This window comes from Stegodyphus dumicola, chromosome 9 (genome assembly GCF_044657685.1).
Source record: "Stegodyphus dumicola isolate Sdum_Otavi_A_Nest chromosome 9, ASM4465768v1".
In the NCBI taxonomy this organism is placed as follows: Eukaryota; Metazoa; Arthropoda; class Arachnida; order Araneae; family Eresidae; genus Stegodyphus; species Stegodyphus dumicola.
Window position 1 is genome coordinate 125622803 of NC_140776.1, and position 27413 is coordinate 125650215.

The window sequence follows — 27413 nt, forward strand, 5'->3', positions numbered from 1 at the left end:
AGAATATGAAGGAAGTCCCAATAAGCGTCTTTATAAGGGCTTCTTTATTTGGAGGTTCTGCCCTAATGAGTGTTGAGTATTTCCCTGTTTCAGTATTCCTCATTTTATAGTACTAATACTCATAGATTTATAATAACCTTAATTGCATTTATAACCATTAACTGTGTATTGGAATACTACATACATGTTTATCTGGTCGTAAATTCGAAATCATTATTATTTCGTAAGTAATATGTTTCAAAGTATATCAAACACTACGGTTTTCAAGAAAGAAATTTTGTTACTTTTTTAACTTGCAATCCCATCAGCGTTCCTCTAAATCGAGCAAGTGCGTAAACGTACGAATTTCTGCAAAACTGTACAGATGATTTTAGTTTCCGAGCACACAGCTAAATACGGAACTTTTATATACGCGTGATGATTCTGCACCGATTAATATCATGTTATTTAAAAATTGGTATCTCCAAAGTCATTGCTTTTTACTCTGTCTTTGCCGGTAACGCTGGTCACTTCTTGAGCAGTCCTCGTGTTGAACTCATTTCCTGCATTTCAACTCAGGACAGCACTAGTTTATAGCGGAATCAAATCATAATAAATTAATCATAAGTAAAATGGTAAGAAATCATTTTACTTATGATTAATCATAAGTAAATCAAATCATAAGTAATCAAATCATAAGTAAAATGCGAAACGCAACTTCGGGTACTCTAATCCATTTAGCGGCAGATGATTATGTAATACAGGGGAAATTAAGATGAGAAGTACCGACCTTGAAATACTGTTTTAAAGAAATGATGCGTTTTGTCTGAGAAATTCTTGCTGAAGAGAGTTTGTTGTTGTAGCCATACTTTATCCTGGTTAGATGAAAAGGCCAATTTCTAATGAATAAAAATATATGACACTGCACAGTTCTAAGAAAAATTCGAGATAGTTTTGAGGGCCTTACGAACAAAGTCAAGTTAAGACTTTTAGAAGCCCTAAACACTTAAAAGAAATTTTTGCCTTAGGTACGTTTACTCCCATTTTTTTCTTTAAATCTCTCCGAGTCTTGGTTTGCATGATGCATTCAACGGCAATACTGGCAATGGAAAATTTTCGTGTGTCTCCTTTTTTGATGCCCGAAGCACAATTTGTCTTAGATGTCCTAACCACCTTTTTGTGGTGCTCGTTTTCCTTCATGCTCTAAGCATCTTTTTGTGATGCCCTCTTTCCTTGAATATATAAGTACATTTTTGTGGTTCTTCCTTCTGATGTCCTAAGTGCTTTTTTTTTTTTTTTTTTTTGTGGTACTTCTTTTACTTGATATCCTAAGGACGTATTTGTGATGTTCTCTTTGCCTTGAGTTTCTTATCACCTTTTTGTGGTGCCCCCTTTCCTTGATGCTCTAAGCACGTGTTTGTTTTACTTGACAGTTAATCTACTCATTTGGGATGATAAAATGAACCTCATTTGGTAGGATAAAAGGTAGAAGCTGCACTTAAGTAAAACACGATAGCTAACTCAAACAAAATCATAAATATTAAGTACTTTGAGGCTTTTCTACAAATTATTCTAAAGATTAAGTTTTAGCAAATATCGAGAAAGCAGTTAGTAAGAATAACCGACCATGGATTGCGTGTTGCAGTCTTGTCCGCTGAGAGAAAGGTCCAATCTAAACTGGTTGCTGTTGAGGACATTGGCATGGCAAGTCTCGCTCCTTCCCAGTGCATAAATTCGTCCGTGGAAATGCCTGTTCGTTTTCACATAAACAATGATCTTTGTGTCCGTGCACTGGATAGATACTAAAAAGATATTCATTGATTGATATTTAATTTCTAAAACTATTTTAAAGTATGAAGAATTAATTAATAAGAAAATTAAGTAAAGAGATCAGTTTTAATATTTTTTTCAGCATGCAATTATCGATTTACATTTAAATGAAGTATACTCAATTTCCGATCAACTAGGATAATAGTTTGTGGTTTAGCTCTTATTTTGATATAGCCACGAGAGGACCACATTATCTGAAAGTTACGGTTGATCGGAAGACAGTTAAAAAGCGCAGAAAAGAGGGATAATCTATATTATAATTAACAGGAATAAACCAATAATAATTTGCTGTATTTTATAGCAGTTTATTCTGGAGAATAAATTCATGCGGTTACGTAAATTTAATCAATTTTGGAAGTAAAAAGAACACAACACAAATAAAGGACAAATAAACATAATTAGAAATGAAGAAGCTAACTTATAAATAGCATTAAGGAACCATATTTACAATAACACTTGAACAACACCATTGCGATCAAATTCGTGTATATATATACTCGAATTTGAGTTACTGATTTATTAAAAAAAGAGAGATGATCAGAACTTTTTGTTTAGGGCAAAAGTTCATCTGGTTAACATCAACTGCCATCACTCCTGTTAATCTACCCAATTTCCTTTCCTTTTTTGTTGGACAGTTTTGTTTTATACTGATGGTTTGTGATACTAATTTTTTCGTCTTTTGGACATGTTTATTTTACGCTGGTGGTTTGTGATACCAATTTTTCACCTTCTTTTATTGACAGTTTCATTTTACGCTGATAGTTTGTAATACAAATTTTGCCATCATTCCGCAATATTTTTTTCCCCTTTTTTTAAGAATATTAACTTAATATTAACCTCATTTAAATATTCTTACTCTTCAAGAAGACATTATTTTTACTCCTTAGACATTTTTTATCGCTCTTGAAATCGACAAAATTTTATTCAAATTATACGTCAAAATAAGGGTGGGCCTTCCCCTCTCCTCCAATTTAAAATTTTGCACTGACGTGTTTCTTTTTTATTTAAATTTCCTTGTATTTATGTAGTTTCTACCGTAAACACTAAATGACGAATTATTTCAAAATATACATCATGAAGACAACATTAAAAAAGTTGTACAGCATTGTTATTCAGATTGAAAGTAGGTTTTATGACATTTTAAATTTATTTAGTTAACTGTATTTTAATGTGAATGGAATAGTTAAGTAAGGCACAGCCACTATATCTTTTGAAAAACGATTGGTAAAGCATTTTTATCTTCCGAAGTAGCCTTTGATGCTTTTATTTTGAACAATGGGAACACATCGCTTTTAAATCGCAAAGTTTCTAAATTAAAAAAAATTAACTAAATTCGCACAAACATATGAAACGAATAAAAATATGTGTATTCAAAAATTGCTGGGTCTAGGTTCCACCATATTTCCACAATGCATATATACATATAGAACATGCATACATTCATTTTGATTCTTTATTATTTAATAATGAAGATAATAAAGTATTCCAATATACTTTTATTGGAAGTGTGTAAATACAATGCTTTTTAATTTTGAGTTCAAATGTTTAGCAGATCTTCAGATATGATTGGAAGGATTCGAATAAAGAGCGGTATAATAAGATTTTTGAAATTCTTTAAATCTCGTCTCTGTTTCTAATGTCTTGCTCCTATCATAATTAAGTCAAGCAATCAATCAATTACGATTGAATTTAAATTGTTTCTTTATAACTGAAGTGCATCAATCAAAAAAATAGTACGTTTGGATTTTGCAATTTGAAATCTGTAAGAAATGCCCAGAAGTGTTTCAGATTGTTAAACATGTTTTTAAAGACAGAACAATGTTACAAGTTTTGATTTTTCGTAAGTCTTACCATCGTAGCACACGCCGTAGACATCGCAAGAGGGATCCTGAGTTTCCGGGAAAAACGGAATGGTGGTGGGTTGCTGCTGTTGCTGGGGGCTCATGCTCAAGTTGATGTTTCCTTTGGATGGCTTTGTTCTCTTCGATGAGGTATCGTCTGGAAAAGGAATAATAATAATAAAAAAAAGATTGTTGACATCGTTGCTAAAATTAAGTTTTCTGAATATTATATACTATTGTTGTTAATGCAATTTTGTTCTAGACACACGCACATAATATATATACATATGTGCAATAATTTTGTATATGATCTCTATTAATTGAAATAAATTTAGGGTATGGGAGAGAAAACACCAGTTATTTTTTAGTGTGACTGAGATGGTTATAAATGTGGCTAACAAACAGATGTAATACGTAATAAAGCAAGAAACTTGCAGAGGTTGGCAATTAACAACACAACATTATGTCTTGTTATCTAACATCGTGCTTTTTTATCTAACAAGACACAAATAAAATTGTGCCTTCAAATAATTTCAGCACACACATTCTCCTTTACACACAACTGTGGGTGCGATAAGCACCAAACAATTTTATACTACAAGTTATATCTTCTCACAAAGGACAAAGCGGAACAGCAAAGCGCTTAGTACTTAGTAGAAAAAAGAGCTTCCCAGTAGTAGCAGGGATATTTATAAAATATATGCGTATAAATATATTTATGTCTATCTATCTCTCTATATATAGTAAGCCTCCGATTCTCTAACGAATCGAATAAGCGAACGAATGAAACTCGCTACGTTATGAAATACATGGGAATGAGAATGGGTGAATTAAAAATAAATCCAACTTTGAAGTTGTATATACGTTTGAGACTTCGCGATACAATTACATAAATATTAAATAATAAATAAATTATATTAAACGAAGGTGGATCAATTAAAATATAACTCAAACTTTGCGTACCAATAAGCATCAAAATTAACAAAACATATCAACTCCTGAAATAAATGGAAAGCTTCATGCACTATTTCGGTTAAAAAGTTTCTTAAGCATTAATGCCTATAAAATACACATGCACTTTAAACTAAGTTTAAACTTCGGAGCAGAAAACTTGCACTTGCTGTAACTGAAACGTAATGATAAATTGCAACACAATTGTCGTTTGGGAAAAAATCATCTATGCTTTCATGTTGCAGGAGGGAAAAGGAGAGTCCCTGTGAACATTGATTAGCTAATTGTATCCACGACACATACATTTACTTTTTCTTATATAAGTTACTCAACCAATAAATATATTAATATTTTCAAAATATGCTAAACTCTGACAACATGCGCATAAAAATTCCTTAGACAGCATTCCATAGGATAAAATTTCTTATGTTTTAGCAGGCAGTATCGCTCGATATCTTCATAATATTCATAATACGCAACATCGTCTGTTAGTTTTATGTTGCTGGCTACGAAAAGGCGTAGAATTTTCATTTATATTTCATTTTTCATTTTGTTGTTCTTTTTACCGCTTTGCAAAATTTTTTGATTGAAATGTAATGGCAACGCTAGAAAATATTTTCTTAAGTGTTCTTCTGTAAGCTAACAAATCGTGAATAGCTGTAAAAATAAAATTTTTCATGTAAAGAATGGCAAAGAATTTCAGTGTGCTGTAAACTTCAACAAAAAAAGGTAAGTAAAAAGGTTTTTTTTTACCAAACAGTGTTAGAAAATTACAAATTATAGCATTATCGCATAAGAATTCTTTAGGGAATCAAGCTCGTAATTCTCTTCTGTTTTGAACAAGCATTTTCGTATTAATTCTTTCTGTTGTACTCCAGTGGTTTTTACAGACAAATTGTGACACTTTTTGGTCTTAAATTTAATTTTAAAATACGCGCTATTAAAAGTTGCATGGAGCGAAAGTAATTAATGTTACATGTCTGCATGAATATAGCATTTTGGTGCAAAATCGCGAAAGGGAATACTTGCGAAATACTTGTTCTTAAGGCGATATGCACAATTTCCAACATAACAAAACAAACAACAACTCGGTGGCAAGTAGATTTCATTGATTGATTTTCCGGATAAATAACTGATTAAAACGCAAAATATGTATGTAATTAGACGTATTTAGATGTTAATGCATAAAGACCATAGCAGTCTTGAGGCCAGTGGAACATTCCTTTTATTGCCGACATATGCAGCCACAAATAATTTGGTGAAAAAAATGCGCCTGTTCTTAAAGAGCTGCTTTAGTACTCTATAGGGTCCACCAGCGGCCGAGAGGTAAAGTCGCTGAACACTGGTAGTTCGGTCCGAGTTTCGAATCCCGCGAACGGGCTGGCTGCATGGGCGTTTTCGTGGTTTTCCCCACGTGTAACGTGTATACGAGCCAGTTTCCCTTAAAAAGTCCTCCACGAAAGCATTCTTTCCCTTAAGCAGATAGTTCTCGAGGCTTTGCCATAATCACACAAACTCACACACACAGTACTCTATAGAATTTCGAAAATATCCTCGAAGACGGTTGGAGCAACAGGCGTTAGCCACTTCGCAGTAGCGGAGCGAGAGAGAATGCGACATGTACAAATTGAAGTTACTGGCTGCGACATTAGTGCAATGCAGTGCGCGCCGCATCATTAACACCATGGATTAATTTTGAAATGGTGCGGTTTACAGAGTTTATTATAACCAGTTACTATTTTTAAGGCAGATAGGTTAAATAACAAAATTTAACAAAATTCTGAAAGCTTTTAGATTTTGTATTACTCTCAAAGTGGCGTTTTTTCATTTACACACACATACATGTTTCGAGAGCATTTGGGCTAATGCCCCTTTGTGCTAAAATATTTAAAAACAGCATATCTTTAGAATCTCCAATCGATACTCTCGTGATACTTCTTGTGATAAGAATAAATTTTATTAACCTTTTATAGTACTTGTGCATTCAATCTATTACGAACCCGTACGCTCGCAACAGTATGTATATATATATGGTTGCGTGTACACACACACATATACATGAGTACATATATACATAGTACATGCACGCATACATACATTTCTGAATCCGATAGAGCGATAAGAGAAAAGTACTTTTTTGTACATAGTTTAAAGTGATGTCACTGTAAAGAGCTGAGAGTAAAGAATGGGACCAGGCAAAGAAATGGAACACTTACTCGCACAGATGGCTTCCAAGTACACTCCAGTGCTATCTCCAGTGTCCAGAAGAGGGAAGGGATTAGGGGTGGCGAAGGTTTCTGCTCCATCAGGGAACATGATATGATCGAGGTGGAAAAGTTTGCAAATGGCCTTTTTCGTTCTTGGATCAGCGCGGAATAGCACAGATCTGCAAACGAATTCTCTTTCCAGAGAGCACTGCTGGAGACATTCTTGCCTTGTATTCACCTAAAAAAAATGAAAAATCCATATTTGCACTTAAATTCCTGAAACATCAAATGTTTTGCAATAAAACTTTAATTATCCGGATTTCAATTGTCTGAAACTGCAATTATCTAGATTGCTTATTGTCCTTTCTAACCAATTATCGTCCAGCTACTTTCTCTAACTTTGCTGTTCAGCTTTTGCACATTCATTACTTATATATAGGAACAAATGTTAAAAATTTATAACATTCTAACTTTCACATTTAAAATTTATATTTCATACATAACATTTAACATCATAAATATTGTAATATTCTACTGAAATTGTGGTTTCATTCCTATTTATTTTTTAGTAACGATTCCTAATTTTATAAACTGAAGGCTTCTGAATTCTCTGAAACAAGTAATTTCCATCCAAAATAGAGTATATTCTCTTTAACTGACTGATATGTATTGGCTCGGTTCATAAATCTACGCTGTGCTTCATTAGGTTGGCAACACTACATTAGAAAGGCCTTCATTTTCGTTATTCAGTGGCTTCTCTTTAGTTTGCATTTTGATTGTTGAGAACAGGATCTTTTATTTTATTTACAGCTCGTTTTAGTCATTTTTAGGTCTATAGTGTGGAGTTTCAAGCAAAGAAAAATGAATACTTCCGACATATATTATTCTTTGTGTTTCATCGAGGATCTAGTGCTTCAGAAGCCACAAGAAGAATTTATGGTGTATACGGGAGTGAAGCATTTGCTAAAAGGACGGCACGGAAATGATTTTCTCGTTACCGAGCAGGAAAATTCGACTTATGTGATGAACCACGTCTGTAAAATTTTCTCATTTTGATGAAAACCTCCTAAATCAGTTGGTTCACGATATTCCTCGCTAAAGAGCGCGGGAATTGGCAGAAATCATGGAATGCGATCACACAATCATTTTTAAGTGACACCACCAATAAACAGCGAATAAATACAACTCGGCTCAGTGCAAGCGAGCTAGCGATCCAACGCCAACCCAATGAAGAATGGCACGGTCTTACACACAGTACTCCCTCTTCTATATCACATTTTTTTTCTTAACATGCGATTATTCATTTCCATTATTATGGAAAACATTCTTCTTAGTTTCAGATTATATTTCTATGCATTAAATTTTTAATTGCATTATTTACATTCAAATTTATTGTAATTATTCAATTTCTGAAACGAATGGCAATTTTTTAACATTCTTCATAATAACACGGAAGAAAATCACAAATTTTAATATTTTCTATACTAATATTTTAAAATACAATTTTTACATTATTTTCTGTAATAATATTCAAAATTATTTCATTTATGTTTCACATTTACCACATTCTCAAAATAATTCAAACTTCTTAGCAATAATTCTTTCTAGCCAAGTAGAATTCAGTTTGTAGCCATTTACGTGTTTTAATGTTTATTAATTTAAATATTATGCAAGAGGATATTTTAATTTCTTTTGCATCAATTAACATTTTCGTAGATTTGATCAGTAAATTTATAATGCCTTTAGCTAATTTTAATTAATTGAAAACAGATTATACGTTTTATTTTAGTCAAATGAAAAATAATTTTTTTTCTTAGGGTAGAAAAATTATAGATAAAACTGTATGTTTATAGTGGTTATAGAACATAAGTATACAAAAAGTAATTTCGTAAAGATAAATAGGTTCTATTTTTAATCTAATGAAAAAGTAACTTCCTTATTTAAATTTAAATAAAAAAGTATGTTCTGTATTTTGTTTTACAAAAATGATAATTTTTATTTAGATAAAATATCATGAATATAAATAAAATTCTCTTAGATAAATTTGAGTAAATACGCATGCAACTTGAAAGGGCAGAAAGACTGTAGAGTCATTAGGGATTTTTTTTATGATGGAGAAGTGAGAAATGTGCAATGGCCTAGCTGAGATTCGAATCTATACCTCTTGAATACGTGTAGAGTATGCTACGGTTACACTACGAAGGCATGCAGAAAAGAGGGAGAAAATACCTTATTTACTTCCCCTTTTAAAGGAGGAGACCCATTCGCTAAACCTTGGTGGTGAAGAATCCTCATCCCCCACCTTTTTACTTCGGGAATTACTATAAGGTTATTCTTGAAGTAGGAAACACGAAAAAAGAGCAGTGACCTTGCCGGGACTTGAACCCTAGAGCCCTCGAATACGCGCCGAGTGTGCTACCGTTATACCACGAAGGCGTGCAGAAAGGAGGGAGAAAATATCTTATTAGACGATTAAATCATCTTGATTATCCAATCATCCAGATGGGATACGACATAGCAACTGACTTTAATACTACTATTCGTGGCATATTTAAAACTGGAGTCACATTTTTCTGAAATCCTGTTTAATGTCAAGAAAATGCTGATTTTTGCAAGTTAATGATTCTGAATACGCTAATGTGCACATTGCCTAAGTAGACTGGCAAGAACTCTTATTTTGTGACTGATTCGGCACGTTAAATCTGAAACAAATCTGGTAATCTGCAAATTGAGTAAATAATGGCTAACAAACTTTTACAGCTAACGAATTTTAACGGTATATATTTAAATTTAAAATTGTGTTTCGCGAAATCTGTAACTGACATTTTGAGATTCTTTTTTATTCGTTTGTATTTTGTGAATTTTTCTACTGCGATTTCATAATGTTTTCATTAACTGCTATTTTATTACTTAATGCACTATATTGTTCGTCCATAAGCGATTTCTGCTTATGAATATACGAATCCTTAAGAAAGCTTTATTCATGAGACTCAGTCATAAGTTCAACTAGTTTACTTTCTGCTTTAGGTAAAAACAAAGATATCGGGCAATACTATATTTAATTGTTAAACAACATATTTACCACACATTTTACTTACCAGAATTTGCTTATCGAGGTAATAATTTAGATCAATGTAATATGTGAGAGATGTCTGCGGCAAGTTGACAGGAGCATATCCATAATTCTTAGGACCACGACAAACCTTGTCAGCTGGAGGAAGAAAAAATATTATTTATTATATTCTGTTATTATATATATATTAGAAGCTGAAGAAATAAAAGAAAATTAAATTTTCAATCTCTTCCTTATTTTAAAATGATATGTTTCTATAATTGTACAGTTCTGTTAATTTTAAATGCAAATAACTTTTGAAGACGATAAAAAATAAAAAAGAAGAGAGAGAGAGTTGCACTTAATAAGAACAACATCGGAAAGGCAGCATCAGAATGATTTTCTTAAGATTCGATATAAAAAATTGCATTACTAAAGAAAAAATATCTTATGTGGACAACACACGACTTCCTAGTATGGCCTATTTAATGATGCACATTTTTTTTTGCTGCACTTCATTTTAACTTGTTTTCTCGAATTCCATTAGAGATATATTTCTAATTCAATCAATTCAGTTACCAGTTAGTAGCAAGGAAAAAAAAAACGCAAAGAAGCTCAAACTTCATAAAATATTATAAATTGCAGGAAAAAAAAAAAAAAAAACCTAAAACACCAGATACACTTAAAAGGAATTTTTAAAAAAAATTTAATAATTAAAATTAGAGTTTCTATGACAAAATAAGGAATTCAGCCAGCGGACTGGAAGACAAAATTTTCGCTGCACAAAATTGAAATATAACTTTTGCCCACATCAGGCAAAAAGATTCTGAATTTGGTGCACCAACTGACATAGTTAACTATTCTACTAAGAGTTTCAAATGTAAAAAAATCGTGACCTCGTTAGGCTTAGCCACTTAAACTTTAAAGCTTTTAATAATTCTAGAGCTATTGCAAGCAGATTAACTAAAGGTACAAAAACCTTAATGGAAAATAAGAAAAACATTATTCAATCACCTTTAAAGTAAAAAATGTACAATTTACCAACATATAACAACAAAAAGAGCTGAGCTCACTCAGCCGGGTAACAGAAGAGCAATATATGTATATACCAATTAGTACTTAAATTACATAGTTGAGACGCACAACTACATGTCATAGCAGTCCCATATACAAAATTTCAACGTTCTACGGCAACTCGTTTATGAGTTATGCGAACTACATACGTACGTACATAGATTTTTTTGCGAGAGATTTTTTATTATGTCTGATACATACATACGTATTACATGCGTACGCATGGCACGCGTACTTATGTATGAATCAAACGTCACAAAATAATCTCTTCTAAATCCATTTTAAATCCATTTTACACTCCGTTTTCGAAAAAAGAATTCTTTATTCTGTCCGTACGTACAGATGTCATGCAAAGCATCCTTCATATGAATTCAAGAACGGTCAAAAGGGAAATTTTCGTTCAAATATGATACCCGAAATTTTTCGCGATTACAATATTTTCTTTACTTCGTGCAGGTAAATAAAAAAGGGAAAAGTACGCGAAGAAATACGGTAGATAAGTTTCAGTGTCTCCAGGTAGCGTCATTTTGGGCGATAATATAAAAAAAGTACTCCAGGAAATACGAAATTTTAATTAGGCAGCTCGTGTTATTTCATGGTTCCAGCTGGTAATTAGTAATAACAGAGAAAGAAACGTGAAACACTTTTTATGAACGACAATATAATTATAGATGTACATAGAAACATAAAAAATTAGATACATATTTTAAATTTCATAAATTAGATGATGCGTCATAAATTACATCGGCTGGAGACATTATTGAAAAGTAAAAGAAAAATGCAGATTAATTAGAAATACATACTGTTGCATGCGTACGGGGTCATAGTGGATTGTATTCAAGCGGAACCGTTAATAATTTGTTAAAATCTATTTTCCCAAAAGAAACACTTTAGTGCTCTGGAATTTTCCACAAAAGTACTCGTACAGCTCTTCTCAGTAGGACAGAGCATAATTAGTGGTTAACACTTCAAACTATTAAGAATGCAAAGCAAACCGCAATACAACGCAGTGCAAAGCGCATTTAAAGAGCGAAGCTTGCATGGAGCTCTATACTCTGATGTCATCTTTGAACTAAAAACTGAGAAATTAATGCCTTCCCAGTCTTATATAGTTTTCCGCTAGTCGCCGAGAAATTTTCTGTACCTTTTATTTCTCGAAATTACTGGAAGACATATATATTTACAGAGAGCAAGATACAGCTACAGTAGCATAGGCATTTGGGCCAATTATAGTTGGGACCGGACCAAAATATAATCAAAGAGTAGCCAAGTTTGGCAACTTCTCAATGACATGCTATAAATGAGGAAACTTTTTGTCATTATTAAAACACAAACAATAAATTATTACAATTATGAAATAAAAAAACAACCGAACATCATTCAGAGAATGAAGAAATCGCTTTGAATATTCATGTTCAGAATCTGGATGCAATAACAGTATTGCAACGAGCATTTTATTTGAAGCTAAAATGAAACACGAATATTGCCTATTCGTCATTAAATGTGCTAAAAGGGCAAACTGCGTCACTAAGTGGCCATGATGGCATAATTTAAACCAAATTTTCCTCATTCTTGCCTGCTTCAGACTGCAGCGCATTTAATAAAAATGTAGAGAATCTCTCAATTAATGTTTTTTTTTTTTATCATTTTTGTTTTAAAAGAGGACGAAAAAATTCTTTTATAATGAGTAAAAATTTCGAAACATTATTATTCGATAAAATTTAGATTTTGAAATTCGTTGTTGTGACTTATCTCAGTTGTCTGACAGCTCTTCTCAGTCAATATCAAAATAAGCCCACGAAATTCTTCGTGACAAGCAGTGAAAGACTGCGCCTGTCTTTGGCAAAAGCATCATACAGGACAGTGCGACTGTTGTTAGAGTCACTAACCACTATCCCGGTTGGGAGATACTGAAATTTTAAAAGCAAAAACATCAAATAGTCTAAAACATCGAGCAATTTTCAAAAATTCACCTAAAATTCAGAAATTAAGTTAGAGTTCTTCATACAAGTTTCATTGAAAAGATTTTTTCCCTCTGTATTCGATGGGGCAAACAGTAAAATTTTAATATGCTTAGTTTGTTCGTTGAAAGAAGATATGGGCAAAAAAGGAATCGCTTAAACATTAAATAAAAAAAATCTAAATTGACTTTTAAACAAATCGCTTCGTTACCTTGTACTGTGATCGACAATCGGTATATGTACAAAATTTGAGCTTAATTGCTTATAAGGTAGTAGGTTAAAATTCGATGACTAAATTCCGCTCACAGTGAAATACCATGAGTGAATTAAATAAGAGCTTATAAAAGGAACGCCAGGTTATGTGGGAAAATGTGAAAGGGGTAAAGAGGCTTTCAGGAAGTCGTAACACGATCGGCATCTATATTTGAAAAGCCAAAAAAGAAATAACACATTTGTTGAGGGAAAACGAAAAGCATAGACGAATCAGAAAACAAAGTTCTTCAAAGATCGGGGAAAAAGATTCAATGAAAGTTGATGATAACCAAACTGCGAATATTTTCATGAATACCTGGAGCTTCAAGGAAATTCAGTCCACCAGCTGAAAAATTCCTTAGCGTAATTTTGACAGACAAAATTCAAAATATTTTTCCAAAATACTCAATAATTAGATGATTTAACGAGTTTTTGCTTATCTAACTTTAAAGTAGACAACAGTTTTGTAATACTCCAAAATGCAGCCAAAATTACAATTTCACACCAACAAACAAAGGTACCTACGTTAAACGAAAAGTACCTACGTTGCAAACAAGCATTCTCAAAGTAGTCCACTCCTTGCGATTCCACCATATGGACGTACACCCCAGGAGAACGCCTGTCGAACTCGCTCAGTCGACATTCCTTGGTGACATAGTTGAATTCCACTGACCGACAGACAAACCGAACCTCAGACAAACAGGCCGAAAGGCAGGCCTCTTTGTTCGAAGTGAAGATGATGGCGTTTTCCAGGCCTCGAAGGCTTTGGTTGGGTACTCTTTCGAAGGACCACAGCCTGCTGCAGACACTTTCTGAAAAAGAAAAAAAGAAAATAATAAGCGTTGGGCATAGATATAATAATGCTTGCATGTTTTAAAACGAAGAATATAAGTAATTTTAATGTTTTTATAACAACGTTAAAAATTGGAATTCTGGCTAGTAAATACTCGTTTCCTTTGTAGCTACGTAGAAACTAATTTTTTGTTTCGTTATGTACTTGAAGATGAGCAGAATCATCCAGACATTTTCATACAATGCTAAAGCTTACAGATTGGAAAACTGCTAGTTTTACTCCAGTTTGAAAAACAGACGAAGATAGACTCTACTAAGATATTTTAAGCATGTTCTATTGCAGCGGTTCTCAACCTTTTGACTAACGCGTAACAAAAATTTAAAAACTTTAGTATTACCACTACAGTTTACAATGATTATTTTTCAAATTCTCAACAGAAATATTTAAAAAATATATTTTGCCATTTGCACAACTTATTGGCTATTTGTATTAAATATGAACACATAAAAAATGTTAGATTAAAAAATTGTTTTCCATTTTAATTATCAAAATTTAAGTTATAATACTTAAATTCTAAAATTTAGTGTTAAATTTGGGTCTGTTTAAGAGAGATCAATTTCTTTATGTCTGGTCTTATTTCACTTAGTTTTAACCGTAAATTAGGATCCACTTTTAATTTTGTTCTGCATTTTTTTTTTCAAATAAAAAATCCTTGTTCACACAAATATTTCGTGCAAAAAAGCAATAAAAATTTAATAGCTTTATTTGAGATGCCTTTAAATTTTTTCTTCGGTTCGTCCAAAAGTTAACGAGTGTGTTATTTTTGAAATCTTCAGTTCAAATTCGATAACAGGAAATTTCTATCAACTGTTCTTTTTCTTAAGGAGGTTTTTGAACTTAATAGTTAAAAATACTTTTTTTTTTTTTTTTTTTTGTGTATCACCTATTTTTCTCTTGCTTACCACCAATGGTACGCGTACCACCTGTTGAGAATCGCTGCTCTATTGAAAGTTATTTTTGTAAACTGCATTATTTCTCGAACTTTTAAAATATTTTAACTTATTACTTTTTATCTTTTGATTAAAACTTGTAAAGAAGGAGATAAAAATATGACCTAACTGAAGAAATTATACTCACTTACCTTATTTTTTAAATTCTGTGGTCCAAGCGGTTTACATGCGTGCTTCTGATGTAGTTATTAACTGCCTTCAGAATGAACTATTTTGCGTCAGACGGGGAAGAAAGAGGCGTTTAGAGTACTTTATTTAATAGTACCTTATTTGTTAGTTCAAAACTGTCTCGAAATGGGATTTTCATCGAATTACTATAAATGCTTCGTTTCCTTTTCATTCGACAAAATGTAAGGTATTTAACTTTTAAATGAGAGACCTTAAGCAGAAGACGGAAGAGGAAGAATGACTTTATTTGCTTACATTAGCTGTACACAAGTCACGCGATTTCTGAGGTCATCGGAATACATCTATCTCATTAGATATAAAAAATTAGATCCGATCATTTGAAAAGCTAAGCTAAACATTAAATAAAAAATTACTTAATATTAATTTCTTAGAATTACTTAATATTCATTTCTTAGTTTTGAATCGGATTGATGTATCGGGTCTGTCTGTCGCAAATTTTAAAGCTATGTTGTTCTAAAATATTTTGTGATTTTGCAGTTGAACTAAATTGTATGTGGCGTAAGTGCAAAGAAAGTTATAATTAATAAATAAAGTTAACACGTAAAATGTTAATAATAAAATCATATTAAAAAACGCCTTATAAGCCATTTGACTAAGAAAATTTAACATTGATATGATGAACTGAGAAAAGACTGAGACAAATAGAAACTTTTATGGCAAAACTTAACACTGCATGGGGAATTCTAAACATATGCCGCTTTTAAAATTTTTGTGGTTTTGCTGTTGAACTGTATATGACATAACTGCAAAGAAAATGATGCTTAGTTATAAAGCCGAGAAACAAAAATAAATATGTTAACAGGAGTGAGTGCAACACTAGGGCTCAGCGAGAGCATAAAAAACCTTAACAAACACTTTTGGGTGACCGTTAAAAATCCGTCATTCAGATTTTTATTAATTTTTTTATTTTTCAAGTTTACTTCAAAAAACACTATTTATGAGATAAGCCATACCATCTTATTTATCTATTTTTTCCTTTCTACGTCAAAAAACGACGATACTTATGAGATGACCTGATAGTATTTTATTTATTTTTTCGAAATATACTTCAAGAAACATTAAAGAATGGCATTTCGGTATATATCCAATTTGTTATAGGCCCTGTCCGAAGGCGAAAATTTTGTTTGGTATACATCTGTTTAGACTAAGACTTGAGTTCGGTGAGTCGCGACCGGCACGCATTACACTTGTTAACCTCTTTTGAAATAATGCTACGACTCCCCATGAGGTTACTGTTCAGTAAACAGTTTCCATTGTAACTCAGGATTTTCAAGCAATTTTGTGTTTTTTACCGCAAATATTTATAAATGCATTAACAATTAGTTTCAGTAGACTTTAGCAGTTAATTAAGTTTTGGATTCATATCAAGACATGATACTTACCGGATCTTAAATGTAGTTTCACCATGAAATAGGTATTGACACTTCTTTGTGGCGAGGCTGTAGGCCTGGACGCCTGAGTTTCGTTCTGCAGCTGACATGTTGTTTCTTGGTTAGGTGTGAGGGGGTTGACCACGAAGCTGAAGGCAGCGGCGACGCACTCGGATTCTTCCCTACACCATCCTAAGCATTCGTATAAGGATACGTTCCATACTGTGTAATATACTGTGCCAGCGTAGTCCTGGTTCGTGAGCTTTTCAAAAGTCACTTTACCTGTAACAGGAAATTACAAGAATTTATATTTCTAAAAAGTGAAAGGGAGATGCCCAAACTTTTAATGAAGTGTCAGGGCTGAAATATAAGCTAAATACTATATCAAGTACTAACTTGTGCTAAGCAGGAAACGCGACTAGTTTGCCCAGTTACCAGAGTATTCGAAGAGAAGAAATCGAAAGATTTCTACCTCGAATAGATGTATACTTTTAATATTTTTTTTGTTTGAATTACTTCTGTTTGAATGTTTAGTTTTTAGGATTGGAAATGACATTTCTCTCGTTTTCAAAAGTCTTCAGATTCTTCAAAAGTACTGAAATGGCTAATTAGAATAAGAGGGAAATTTTTCTTATTCATTTTACCTATAGAATAAGTACTATGACTATTTCATCTAAGGAGGAATATTATGAGTCTCTTAATAATCTCCGCATTTTTGATGCAAATATTAATTTTATCAATTATTTTAGTTTAGATTTTAATATGTACTATGTATACGCTTCTTTCATGTTTAAAAAAAATGCATTATTATGTTCATGTTAAACTTCAGATTTTTGATAAAGAAAATAATCTGAAATTTATTGCTCTCTATATAATAATCACAAAAATTATTAGTACTCGTATTAAGTTCCAAATAAAATTTAATATCGTATAGTCGTAAGTACAATTTACTACCATTGGACAAAACAGAATCTTTTAGACTAAAAGGTTTTAATAATTGTTCAGTAATGATGTATGGTCATTATGTTTGTCGGAGAAGGAAAAATATATAATACAATCTCCGGGACTCCAATTTATGACCATCTGATTGCTAGATGGACGTGCTTTGCACTTGCACCACGAATGCACGTGATGAGGAGGGAGAAAAACTTTAAAAAATAAAGGTGCTGAAAAAGTATCATGCCATTACGTCACAGCCGAGAGAAAACTGCTAAATGTTATGCTAATTTATATTATGATTTATCATCATTTAACTACAGAATAATATTTTTATCTGAATTAAAAATTTTATATCTATTTAGTTCTTTGACAGAAACTTGAGAAAAATATTTGATATGATATTGCTATTATCAATGAACAACACTATACATTTCATAAATTAAGAAATTAATGTTTGCTGATTTTGAAATTTGATTCCACAGGTTCTTTAAACTAATCACATGTCGACCGAAACTATATCGCAACTTCTAAAGAAAATCACCTCCCACTGACCACTATTTCTAACAGTAATCAGTATTTTTGAGAGCAGAATTAAGTATCGTATTGAATACAGCGATAGTCTTTGAGGAGACCACTTTCTAAAAAACTAAATTTGTCTAGAATCAGCGAGGTGTTATAAAAATGATTTAGGATCTCTAATATACCCTTTCCTAGTTTGATGTGAAGAAAAAACGAGGTTTTGAGAAATTAAAACAGGAATTTAAGCGCCTTTAAATCCAAGGCCTTGTGAGTCTAGGCAGAAATCATGCCTTAGGATAACCATAAATGCCCGTTTCAGGAAGGCTGTACCGTTTTCAGTAAGATGCTACTGCCACGTCCTTAATAATGTGAACTAAAATTTACATGTGTAGTTCCTATATCGGTGTTTATAAATGGCAGGAGCTTGACAGTTCCTATTTCTGTTTATAGATGGCAGCACTTCAGTAATTCTCATAATTATCCATAGATGGCAGCAGAAGAATGAAGTCCTATTTAAAGTGTCTTCATCGACTGCTTAATTATTTTTGAATAAACAAGGTCGAAAACTTCCCAATGCGTAATGAGTAGCTTGGGGAAGCATACATTTTCTTATAAATGATTGATCAAAATTAATGTAAACTTGGGGAAAATAGTATAAAAAGAAAAATACCAAAATAATAAAAAGTAAATAACCGTTTGAAAAAAAAATTAAAAAAAGAAAAGAAAGAAAAAGATATGTCAGATAGAATATATAGAATCTTCTAAGCTAACATTATTACGCAGTTTCATCACAAGCAGTTATTTTAATTCTGGAGCAAGAATTAGAATAGGAAAGTTTTCGACTGTGTTAGAAACTTAATTTGTTTATTATAGTGCAAAATAAAATATGCTAGAAACTGTTGTTAAGAGGGTTAGCTAAAACGACTTTTTATATGATCATCTTACCTTGCACCGAGCTACGTAAATCACGTTATTGAAAATAATTGAAAGATCATGTTTCAGTCACTGTTTTTTTAATGACAGATAGGTTTTTATCACATACTAAAATCAATAACACCCCTTTGTGGTGTTTATAACATTTTCTTTATTTCTTTATTAATATATATTTAGAAATTTTGCACAGAATTATTTATTGATTAGACGAAATAAGTAATTTTGAAATTAAAATAGTCCATTAAATGGAAGAAAGCAATTATTCTTATATTAATTAATATTAACAGTAATAAAAGTTGTTTGAAAGAACAAATATCTGAACAATAATTAATCCTATTTTAGAAAAGTTTTTTCCCTTCAAAATTTATCGAATTTCACTAATCTTTCTATTTTTATTTTCATTACATTCATTTTTAAAAATATAAGCATGCATGTTCATTAGTATTATTAGTATTATGGAAAGAGACATATAACATATAAAGAACCTATACTTCCCTTTAAGATGAATGATGCGCTACCAAAATATGATTATCTGATCAATTATGCATGTATATGAATTTTATCAAATATATTTTTAATACATTTGATGTTTAAGTTATAAAAATTTCTTAATTATTCTATCAGAAATGTAATCATTTTGAAATTATGTAATAAATTTGATATTATGTAAATGTTTTAATCTGTAGATTTTCCTGATGATGCTTTAGAGAACATTCGTATAACTCAAACGCTTGAAATGAAGCATTTTGGTATTGCATACTTATTCCTTTTTCGTTTAAAATCGTTTTCCTAACCTAGTAGGTTCTACCAGTCTTTAAGACCGTTGAATGCTGGTAGTTTGACCTTCTTTGGATGAAACAATTAACGAAATACTTAGGCTTCATTCAATGGAAAGCTAGCATTTTAGTTCCGTTGAATAGAACCTAAGGTTCAAGATTCAAACCGATGAGAATGGACTAACTGCGTGGTTGGTTTTCGTAGTTTTTCCCATCTTTAACGTGAATACGAGGCAGTTTTACTTAGAAGGCCCTCGACGAAAGTATCCCTATCCCTGGGCAGATAGCCATCGCGTGCTTTGCCATATTCTAATAACCTAACCTCATATCGTATTAATAATTTAGACTAAATATTAAAATTTTTATACACATAATTGAAATAAAATTTTAAATGTTTTATAAAATGTTGAAAAATTTTAAAATAACAACTATTAATGACTGTTATAAATTGGGAGAAAGTGTTTAAGGATTTTCAATTTAGAGAAGCAAGAAATAGATGATTTTGTCGAGACTTTTTAAGTTTTTTTTTTCTCCTTTATATCGATATTATTATCATTAAGCAAAATTAAACGCTCGATTAAATTTTTTTAGAGAAATGTTTTATGAACTGGAAAAGAATTGTTTTCACATGTGCAGTGAAATGTTTATGTATTTAAAGTTTTTGTTTTCAGCGAAAAACATATTTTACGTCATTTTGCGAAATTCTAATGCTTGAAAAGAATTAGTATTAATTTAGGATAATCAGTTGAGAAAACAAAGAGCAACTGATTTACTGATATAAAGTACAGGGGTTAGACAAAAATATGGAAACACCTTTAAAAAAACATGTTTCTTTGCTTAATATGGTGTAGGAAACCCGTTCGCATCCAAAACAGCTTGCAGTCTTCTCGGAATGGAAAAATACATTTCCTGTATGTTTGCCAAGGGAATATTATACCATTCTTCCTGCAAAACGGTGGCAAGTTCATATAACGATGTTGGCGGTGGATAACGAGAACGCACTTTCCGTTCCAATGTAGACCACAAAGGTTCAATAATATTCAGGTCTGGTGACTGTGATGGCCAGGGGAGATGGGACAACTCATCCTCATGCTCAGAAAACCAGTCCTGGACAATGTGAGCTGTGTGAACAGGGACTTTGTCGTCTTGGAAGACACCATCACCATCGGGGAACAAGGTTTGTACCATGGGATGAACTTGATCGGCCAAAATGTTCACATAAGTCTTCAGTCATGTGCCCTGATAAAGTTATCATGGGGCTAGCAGAGAACCACGATATGGCTGCCCAAACCATAACAGAAACCCCGCCATATTTCACTCTTGGCAACAAGCAGTCTGTATTATAGGCTTGAGATGGCGTTCTCCAGACGTAAACTCGGCCAGAAGTGGGAAACAATGGGAAAGAAGACTCTTCAGACCCTATTACTCGCTTCCACTGCTCTATAGTCCAGGCTTTATGACTTTAACACCACCTTTTCCTGTTGCGGGCATTAGCATCACTGATGAGTGGCTTCTCAATTGCAGCACGGCCGGCAATTCCCTGTTTATGAAGCTCCCTTCTAATTGTTTTGGTACTCACAGGGTTCGGTAACACAACATTCATTTCAGCAGTAACTTTTGCAGCTGTGGTCTTCTTATTTTTCGTCACAATTGCCCTTAATGATCGTCTGTCACGATCACTCAGGACACACTTTCGTATGCGCTGTGATTTAGCAGATGATATTTTTCCGCTTTTCAAATATGCGGAATAAATCTTCAATACAGTACCTCTTGAAACACTAAACACCTCGGGTACCTTGCTTACGGAAGCACCTACCATACGTGCTCCAACAATTTGCCCACGTTCGAAGTCTGTTAACTCTGACATAATGCAATGACAACCTAACATAACAGTACTCCGACAACAACTGAACTGTTTAGCACATTTACGAAGTTGTATAGGTGGCGTCAGTAGTCAAAAACGCCAGCGCCACCTACATATTTCATTAAAATCATTCTTTCTTTTCAAACATGCATTTCACAAGGTGTTTCCATATTTTTGTCCATCCACTGTAATTGCTTTAAATCAGTCCATGCTAAAGTTGATTTTTATCGAACTTTTTAAACCTCGTATTGGAATGCTTCCTAGTAATGAAGTAACACTAAGGGTTTAACAATATTCTGGTACTTTTCGTTGGCAAAAAGATCAGAATGTTTGCAATTCATGTGTAACACTTTACTTGCTTATATGATAGGATTTTGGTGGAAGGAACAATTTTTTCTAACTGCATCTTGGAAGATGTGAATGAAAATTTATTTTATTTTATAACTTTGAAATTAAAAGTGAAATGAAAACCTAGATTAAACATTATTTCCATTTCAGGAAATCTAGCGTTCCGTCTTTGTTCGAAGTAGAGGAAGTATTGTAAGGGAGAAAAATTTTGGGTTTCAGATTTCAACGAAAATATCCATTTTCACTACTCAAGACTACTTTTTCATGTGACATATGTAGTTACAGACGGAATAAAGGACTGTTTCTTACAAATCAGATTATAAAATAGATTCAACAGAGACTTTTTCGTGACGTCTGTACATACGTACGTACGTCTGTATGCATGTATATTTGTGTCTCGCATAACTCGAAAACGATTAGGCGCAGAACATTTAATTTTTATATATGAGACTGCTAAAAATCTAGTTGTGCATCTCTTGTTTTTAATTGCAATCCGCCGTACGAAAAGTATATATATACACACACACCTACTATCTCCTCACCTGGCAGAAAAATTCTTACCCAGCCTTTATTTTTGCAATAGTTGGTCGTAGTCATGTGCTTCCGATTACAAAAATGTTTTAAATGACAAAAATGTTAATTTTTGGGCAATGTCAAATTTAAAAAATATAGTTCTCGACAAATAACGAAATCTAACTTTTAATATGATCTTTCGGTTCATATATTTATATTTGGGAAAGTTTTATACTCGTCATGAAAATATAAAATTAGAAGAAGTTTGACTCCCATACGACAATCGAATATTTAATTTTAAAATTTCTAATTTTTCATCTCATTTTCAACCTGCTTTGAAATAACGGTTAACTAAGGTAGAATAATTTCAAGAATAAGTTTAAATGAACTGACAAAAAATGTGTACAATTAAATAGGCCGTACATCTGAACTATTGAAAAAATACGATTTAATTATTGTTATTTATATTTTAATTTTTGTAAAGTGAAGAACCGAGTCTGTCTTCTGCTGTTAATAGAGGACTAATAAAGTCAGTTTAGGGTTTAAATTAAATTTAAAGAATAAAATTTGCGAATGATTCGAATGTGTGTGAAACTACAGAATTTCATCACTAAGTTATATTTTTAATGGATATCATTAAACATGTTAAAAATACATGTTGTTTTTACATTACTTACTTCGTTATCCTGGTAAATAGTATAAACTTTTATAATTTAAGATAAAAGAAATATATCTTATGTCTTGTAGGTTAGTAAAAGCTTTCTGTTTTTCAGTTGCTTTCAATAAAAACACTTCTTTCAAGTAATGATAGCATAGTAAACTAACGATATTCTTTGTATTTATGCAAGGTTAGACGGAATATAAAGGAAATTCCAACGAAACTTTGAAATATAATACTACAAAAGAATTTAAAATAACGGTTTTAAGTTCATGCTGTGGAACGGTAAACATTTGCTCTAATTCCTAGAGCATAACAATACAGAAGGTTTTACGCTAATATCATTCATTTTTTATGGTGCGTAACTGAATGGAGACAGAAGATTTAACCATTTGATGTTTGACCTATCAGCTTCCCTTTTTTTTTTTTTTTTTTTTTTTTAAAGAAAAGAAAAACTTCGTCGAACTTTCAAATTCAGGTAACGTAGTATACTCAAGAAAGATTTAAAAAGATTATTTCATAGAGTTGTCTAAAGAACTCAGAAAGATTAGTTGCACAAGCCAGACAACAAGTTGCTCGTCTAATGCCTTGGATTTCAAGGTCGCGAAAGAGGAATCCATAAGCTCCTTATCAGTAAATCCGCAATTATGTTGTCGAGTATAGTTGATGAAACATGGTAGTTGGTAGTAACTTGTCATGTGCCTCTGCTTTCCGACCGCCGGCAGATACATATTTTCCCAGCTTAAGAGATAAGACGACAAAAGATTTTTCGCACGTGCTCGGTAATGCCTGCAAAAGGTGACGTATTTTTGTTACTTAAAAAACCCGCGCTTTGTGGGATTTTTGTAAATTATTACCTCACTCCGTCATGGTTAATGAGCAGCCGTTGTAGAAAGGAATCTGGGTTAAAAAGTGCACATTGTTGATTGTCGCGAAAATTTACGATATGGAATGAAGATATCATTCAAATGGCATTGAAAATTTCTCACCGCTGAAACCGGAATTTGTAAGCATATTACCTAACAACTTATTCACACTTATATCTGCATCAATAATGTCACCGGTTCCGCTCAAGTAGAAATCACGTTGCCATCAGAGGTCTGTCAAATAACAAGGATATGAATTTCTAATAAAATTCCTTCAACTTGTGGCAACATTTCAGCGATTCGAACAGTTTTCAGTTTTCAAAACATTTCGAGATAAACAGCTGTTACACTTTCTTGGTATACTATAGAAATAACTTACTACCCTCAAAAGATTTTTGAACAAGAGAAAAATTGCATTACCGTATACGATTTCTGGAAGGCACAAACCATTTAATTTTATCTTAACAACATTGAATAAAAGACCAAATCTTAACTGTATTATGAAATAATTAAGAATATATATATATATGTATGCACATTTGTTTGTTCCTGATATTTTGAAAAACAGCGCTACCTAGAGCCATTAAATTTTGAACACGTAGTTTTCCAACCCAACATGTGCACCTCGAAGCCCGAATTTTGAATTTCCTTTTAAAATTATTTTATGTTTTGTGCGAATTTAATAAAATTTTGAAAACAAATTCAGTGATTTAAAAAAATGAGCCCACTCAACAAGGCGTAAAATATGTACTAAGTCTCACATTGGGTAACAGAACTCATCAATTTAAAAGAACTAAGTTGCCATTCGGCAAAGGATAAGATTTTACCTTTCAAATTTAATCAGAAACTCAACAGTTTAAAAGAAATGTGTCACCACGGCTTAAAATAAAATATTTTTATCTTTCATAAGTGGCAAAGGGTAAGGTATTTAATTTGTTATTCAAATTTAATCTGTATGTTTCTAATGAATAAACTAATTTAAAAATAATCAATACAGTTCTCCATATCTGTTATTATTAATTACCACTAGGAGCCTTGAAATTATTCTAGCTGAGCTCAGTTTCTGCGTACTTTGATGAAAATAACATGCTTCATTTGTTTAACTTTATTCACTAGCTGCTTGCGCGGCCAGCTGCCTAAAACGGCAGTTGTAAATAACTGTATAGATACTACACAAGTGCTTCAAAGAAAAATAAATCACGCATAGTGTTTACGGAATGAAAGTAATCTCCCGATTGATCCAGAGAATTATTACGATTTATTACGATTTTAGAGAAGGAGAATTTAAAGGGTTTTCATTAATTTAAATTATAATTTTAATTTAAATATTTTTTATCTTACACACACACACATATATATTATATAGCTGGACTCATTAAAATATATGTGTATGAATATATAATGACTTTAAAGAGTCCAGCCAGTATATTTTCACGGGTTCAACTAGTATCCAGTATTAACAGAGATGAATAACTCTGTTTATTGCAATTAAATCGCATAACTTGCTAATCATTAAATTAAAAAAGCTATTAAAATAAATTAAGATTCATTAAATTAAATTAGAAACTAAATAAATAAATAAATATCTTCCTTCCCGAATGGCAACACACTAGCATGCTGAAGATAAAAATGGTTTACTATGAGCAGTGGAATCACATTACTTTCAACTCGCTGAATTTTTTAATGAAATATTCATTGAATTTCTGTTATATATGAAATAAAAAATTGAATACTCGGGCTTAGAGGTGCACATATTGGAATGGAGGACTTTGTGCACTAAAAATTTGTATGTTCTAGTTGCTACCGTTTTTCTACAATGCGTGGAACAAACATACATAAATACATATTCTTCAATATCTTATAACAAAAACAGATTTATAGCACTTCTGAACGTTAGACATTGTTTAATCGCAGAATAAAATTAACTAAAAAAAGATGCAGTCGCAACAAAGAATTCTCCGAGATATACATTTGAATACCTTGGAAGACGCATAACAATACTCAATCACTTTTTTGCAAACAGTTCCCAAACCATCAATTCTGTTTACTTTCACTGCTCTCTAATGTTTTCAAAGTTGCGAAATAATTGCTATTCACATTCGATTGAAGATCAAAGTCTTAATCTTAATCGACAGTTAAGAGCTGAAATTCTCTTTTGCGTGTCTGATAATAGGAAAATAAAGGTTTGAGTAATGTATATCATCACCAAAGAAATGAATAGAATAATCCATTAAGAGTATCTACTTAAAGGTTAGCAGATCATCAACCGCAATGAACCATGGGATATCAGATGCCGTACGATCATGTAAAACCCATAGCCGAAAACAAAAGCAATAATAGCGCTAATCGATGATCGTGAAAATTTTCGTAACCAGCGGGCCGTGAAGAAGCCGCAACCGAGCACGGTTACGATTTACGAGATAAGAGCTTTCCATATATATGGCGTTAATGACCCAGAATGATATGCATTGCCACCAAGCTTAAAATTACATTTATTTAGATGTGATTTATACTTTGGTGAAATAAATTAAGAGAATTAGGATATTTTAACGAATTGCATGAAAAGAACTGAACTGAAGGAAAAAGCACTGCTTCTAGATAAAAATGCAAATCTTATATGGCAAATACGAAAGTTACACGTGTGTGCAGGCGAAGCCAGTAGAAAAACCAGGCTTTATAAGCACGTGGAGGGTATGACGAATTGCGTTCGCTAGCCCACCTCGAAGAATTTCTTGGTGTTATCTCACAGCAATCGGTTGCATTCACATCGGAAGAGTAAAAATAAGTAACCACCAACGTTTAGATGATGGAATGAGGTGGCGAATTGTTGAAAAACTAGGGGCAGGCCAATAGCAAGTGCAGATGTGCAGAGAGTTTAATTTAACGCCCGGCATCGTGTGTAACCTATGGAAATAATTCCAGGATACTGGATCCATTGAGACATAGCCTGGGCAAGGTCGTTCAAGAGCCATGACGGCCAGAGAATATCGCTATTTGTCTATTTTAGCGAGGCGTAACAGAGGGGCTACAGCTTCTCAGCTCTCTCGGGACCTATATGCAGCCACAGAAATTCATGTAATAAGGGTGACTGTTTCCAAAAGACTGAATGAGAGAGGGTTGTTTGACAGAAGACCGGCTGTTTGCGTCCCGCTCACGTCTGCGGACAGGAGAGTCCGATAAGCATGGTGCAGGCAGTATAGTGATTGGAATACGGAGCAATGGGCGACCGTTCTGTTCACCGACGAGTCCCGTTTTAGCCTAAACACTGATTCTCGCCTTACTTTCATATGGAGAGAACCAGGGACCAGTTACCTACCCTCCAGTATCCGCGAAATCAACAGTTATGGTAGTGGCGGTGTAATGGTCTGGGCAGGCATCATGTTGGATAGCCGCACACCTCTTCCACGTCTTTGACAGAGGCTCTGTAACTGGTGCGAGGTATAGGGATGAGGTCCTGGAACCTTATGTTCGCTTTTTCCGGGGTGCAG

The 27413-nt window shown here is 32.7% G+C and overlaps 1 protein-coding gene across 2 annotated transcripts in view; it reads right to left on the minus strand.

Moving 5' to 3' along the window:
• tyn (trynity) overlaps positions 1-27413 on the minus strand; it is a 74572-nt gene that overhangs the window by 11805 nt on the left and 35354 nt on the right. For both annotated transcript variants that reach the window (XM_035355351.2, XM_035355352.2), the window contains 6 exons: positions 16522-16791; positions 13693-13959; positions 9907-10019; positions 6818-7046; positions 3661-3807; positions 1606-1781 (listed from right to left, as the gene is read on the minus strand). In XM_035355351.2, the coding sequence (XP_035211242.1) occupies positions 1606-1781; positions 3661-3807; positions 6818-7046; positions 9907-10019; positions 13693-13959; positions 16522-16791 (1202 nt within the window). The remainder of the gene's footprint in view (positions 1-1605; positions 1782-3660; positions 3808-6817; positions 7047-9906; positions 10020-13692; positions 13960-16521; positions 16792-27413) is intronic.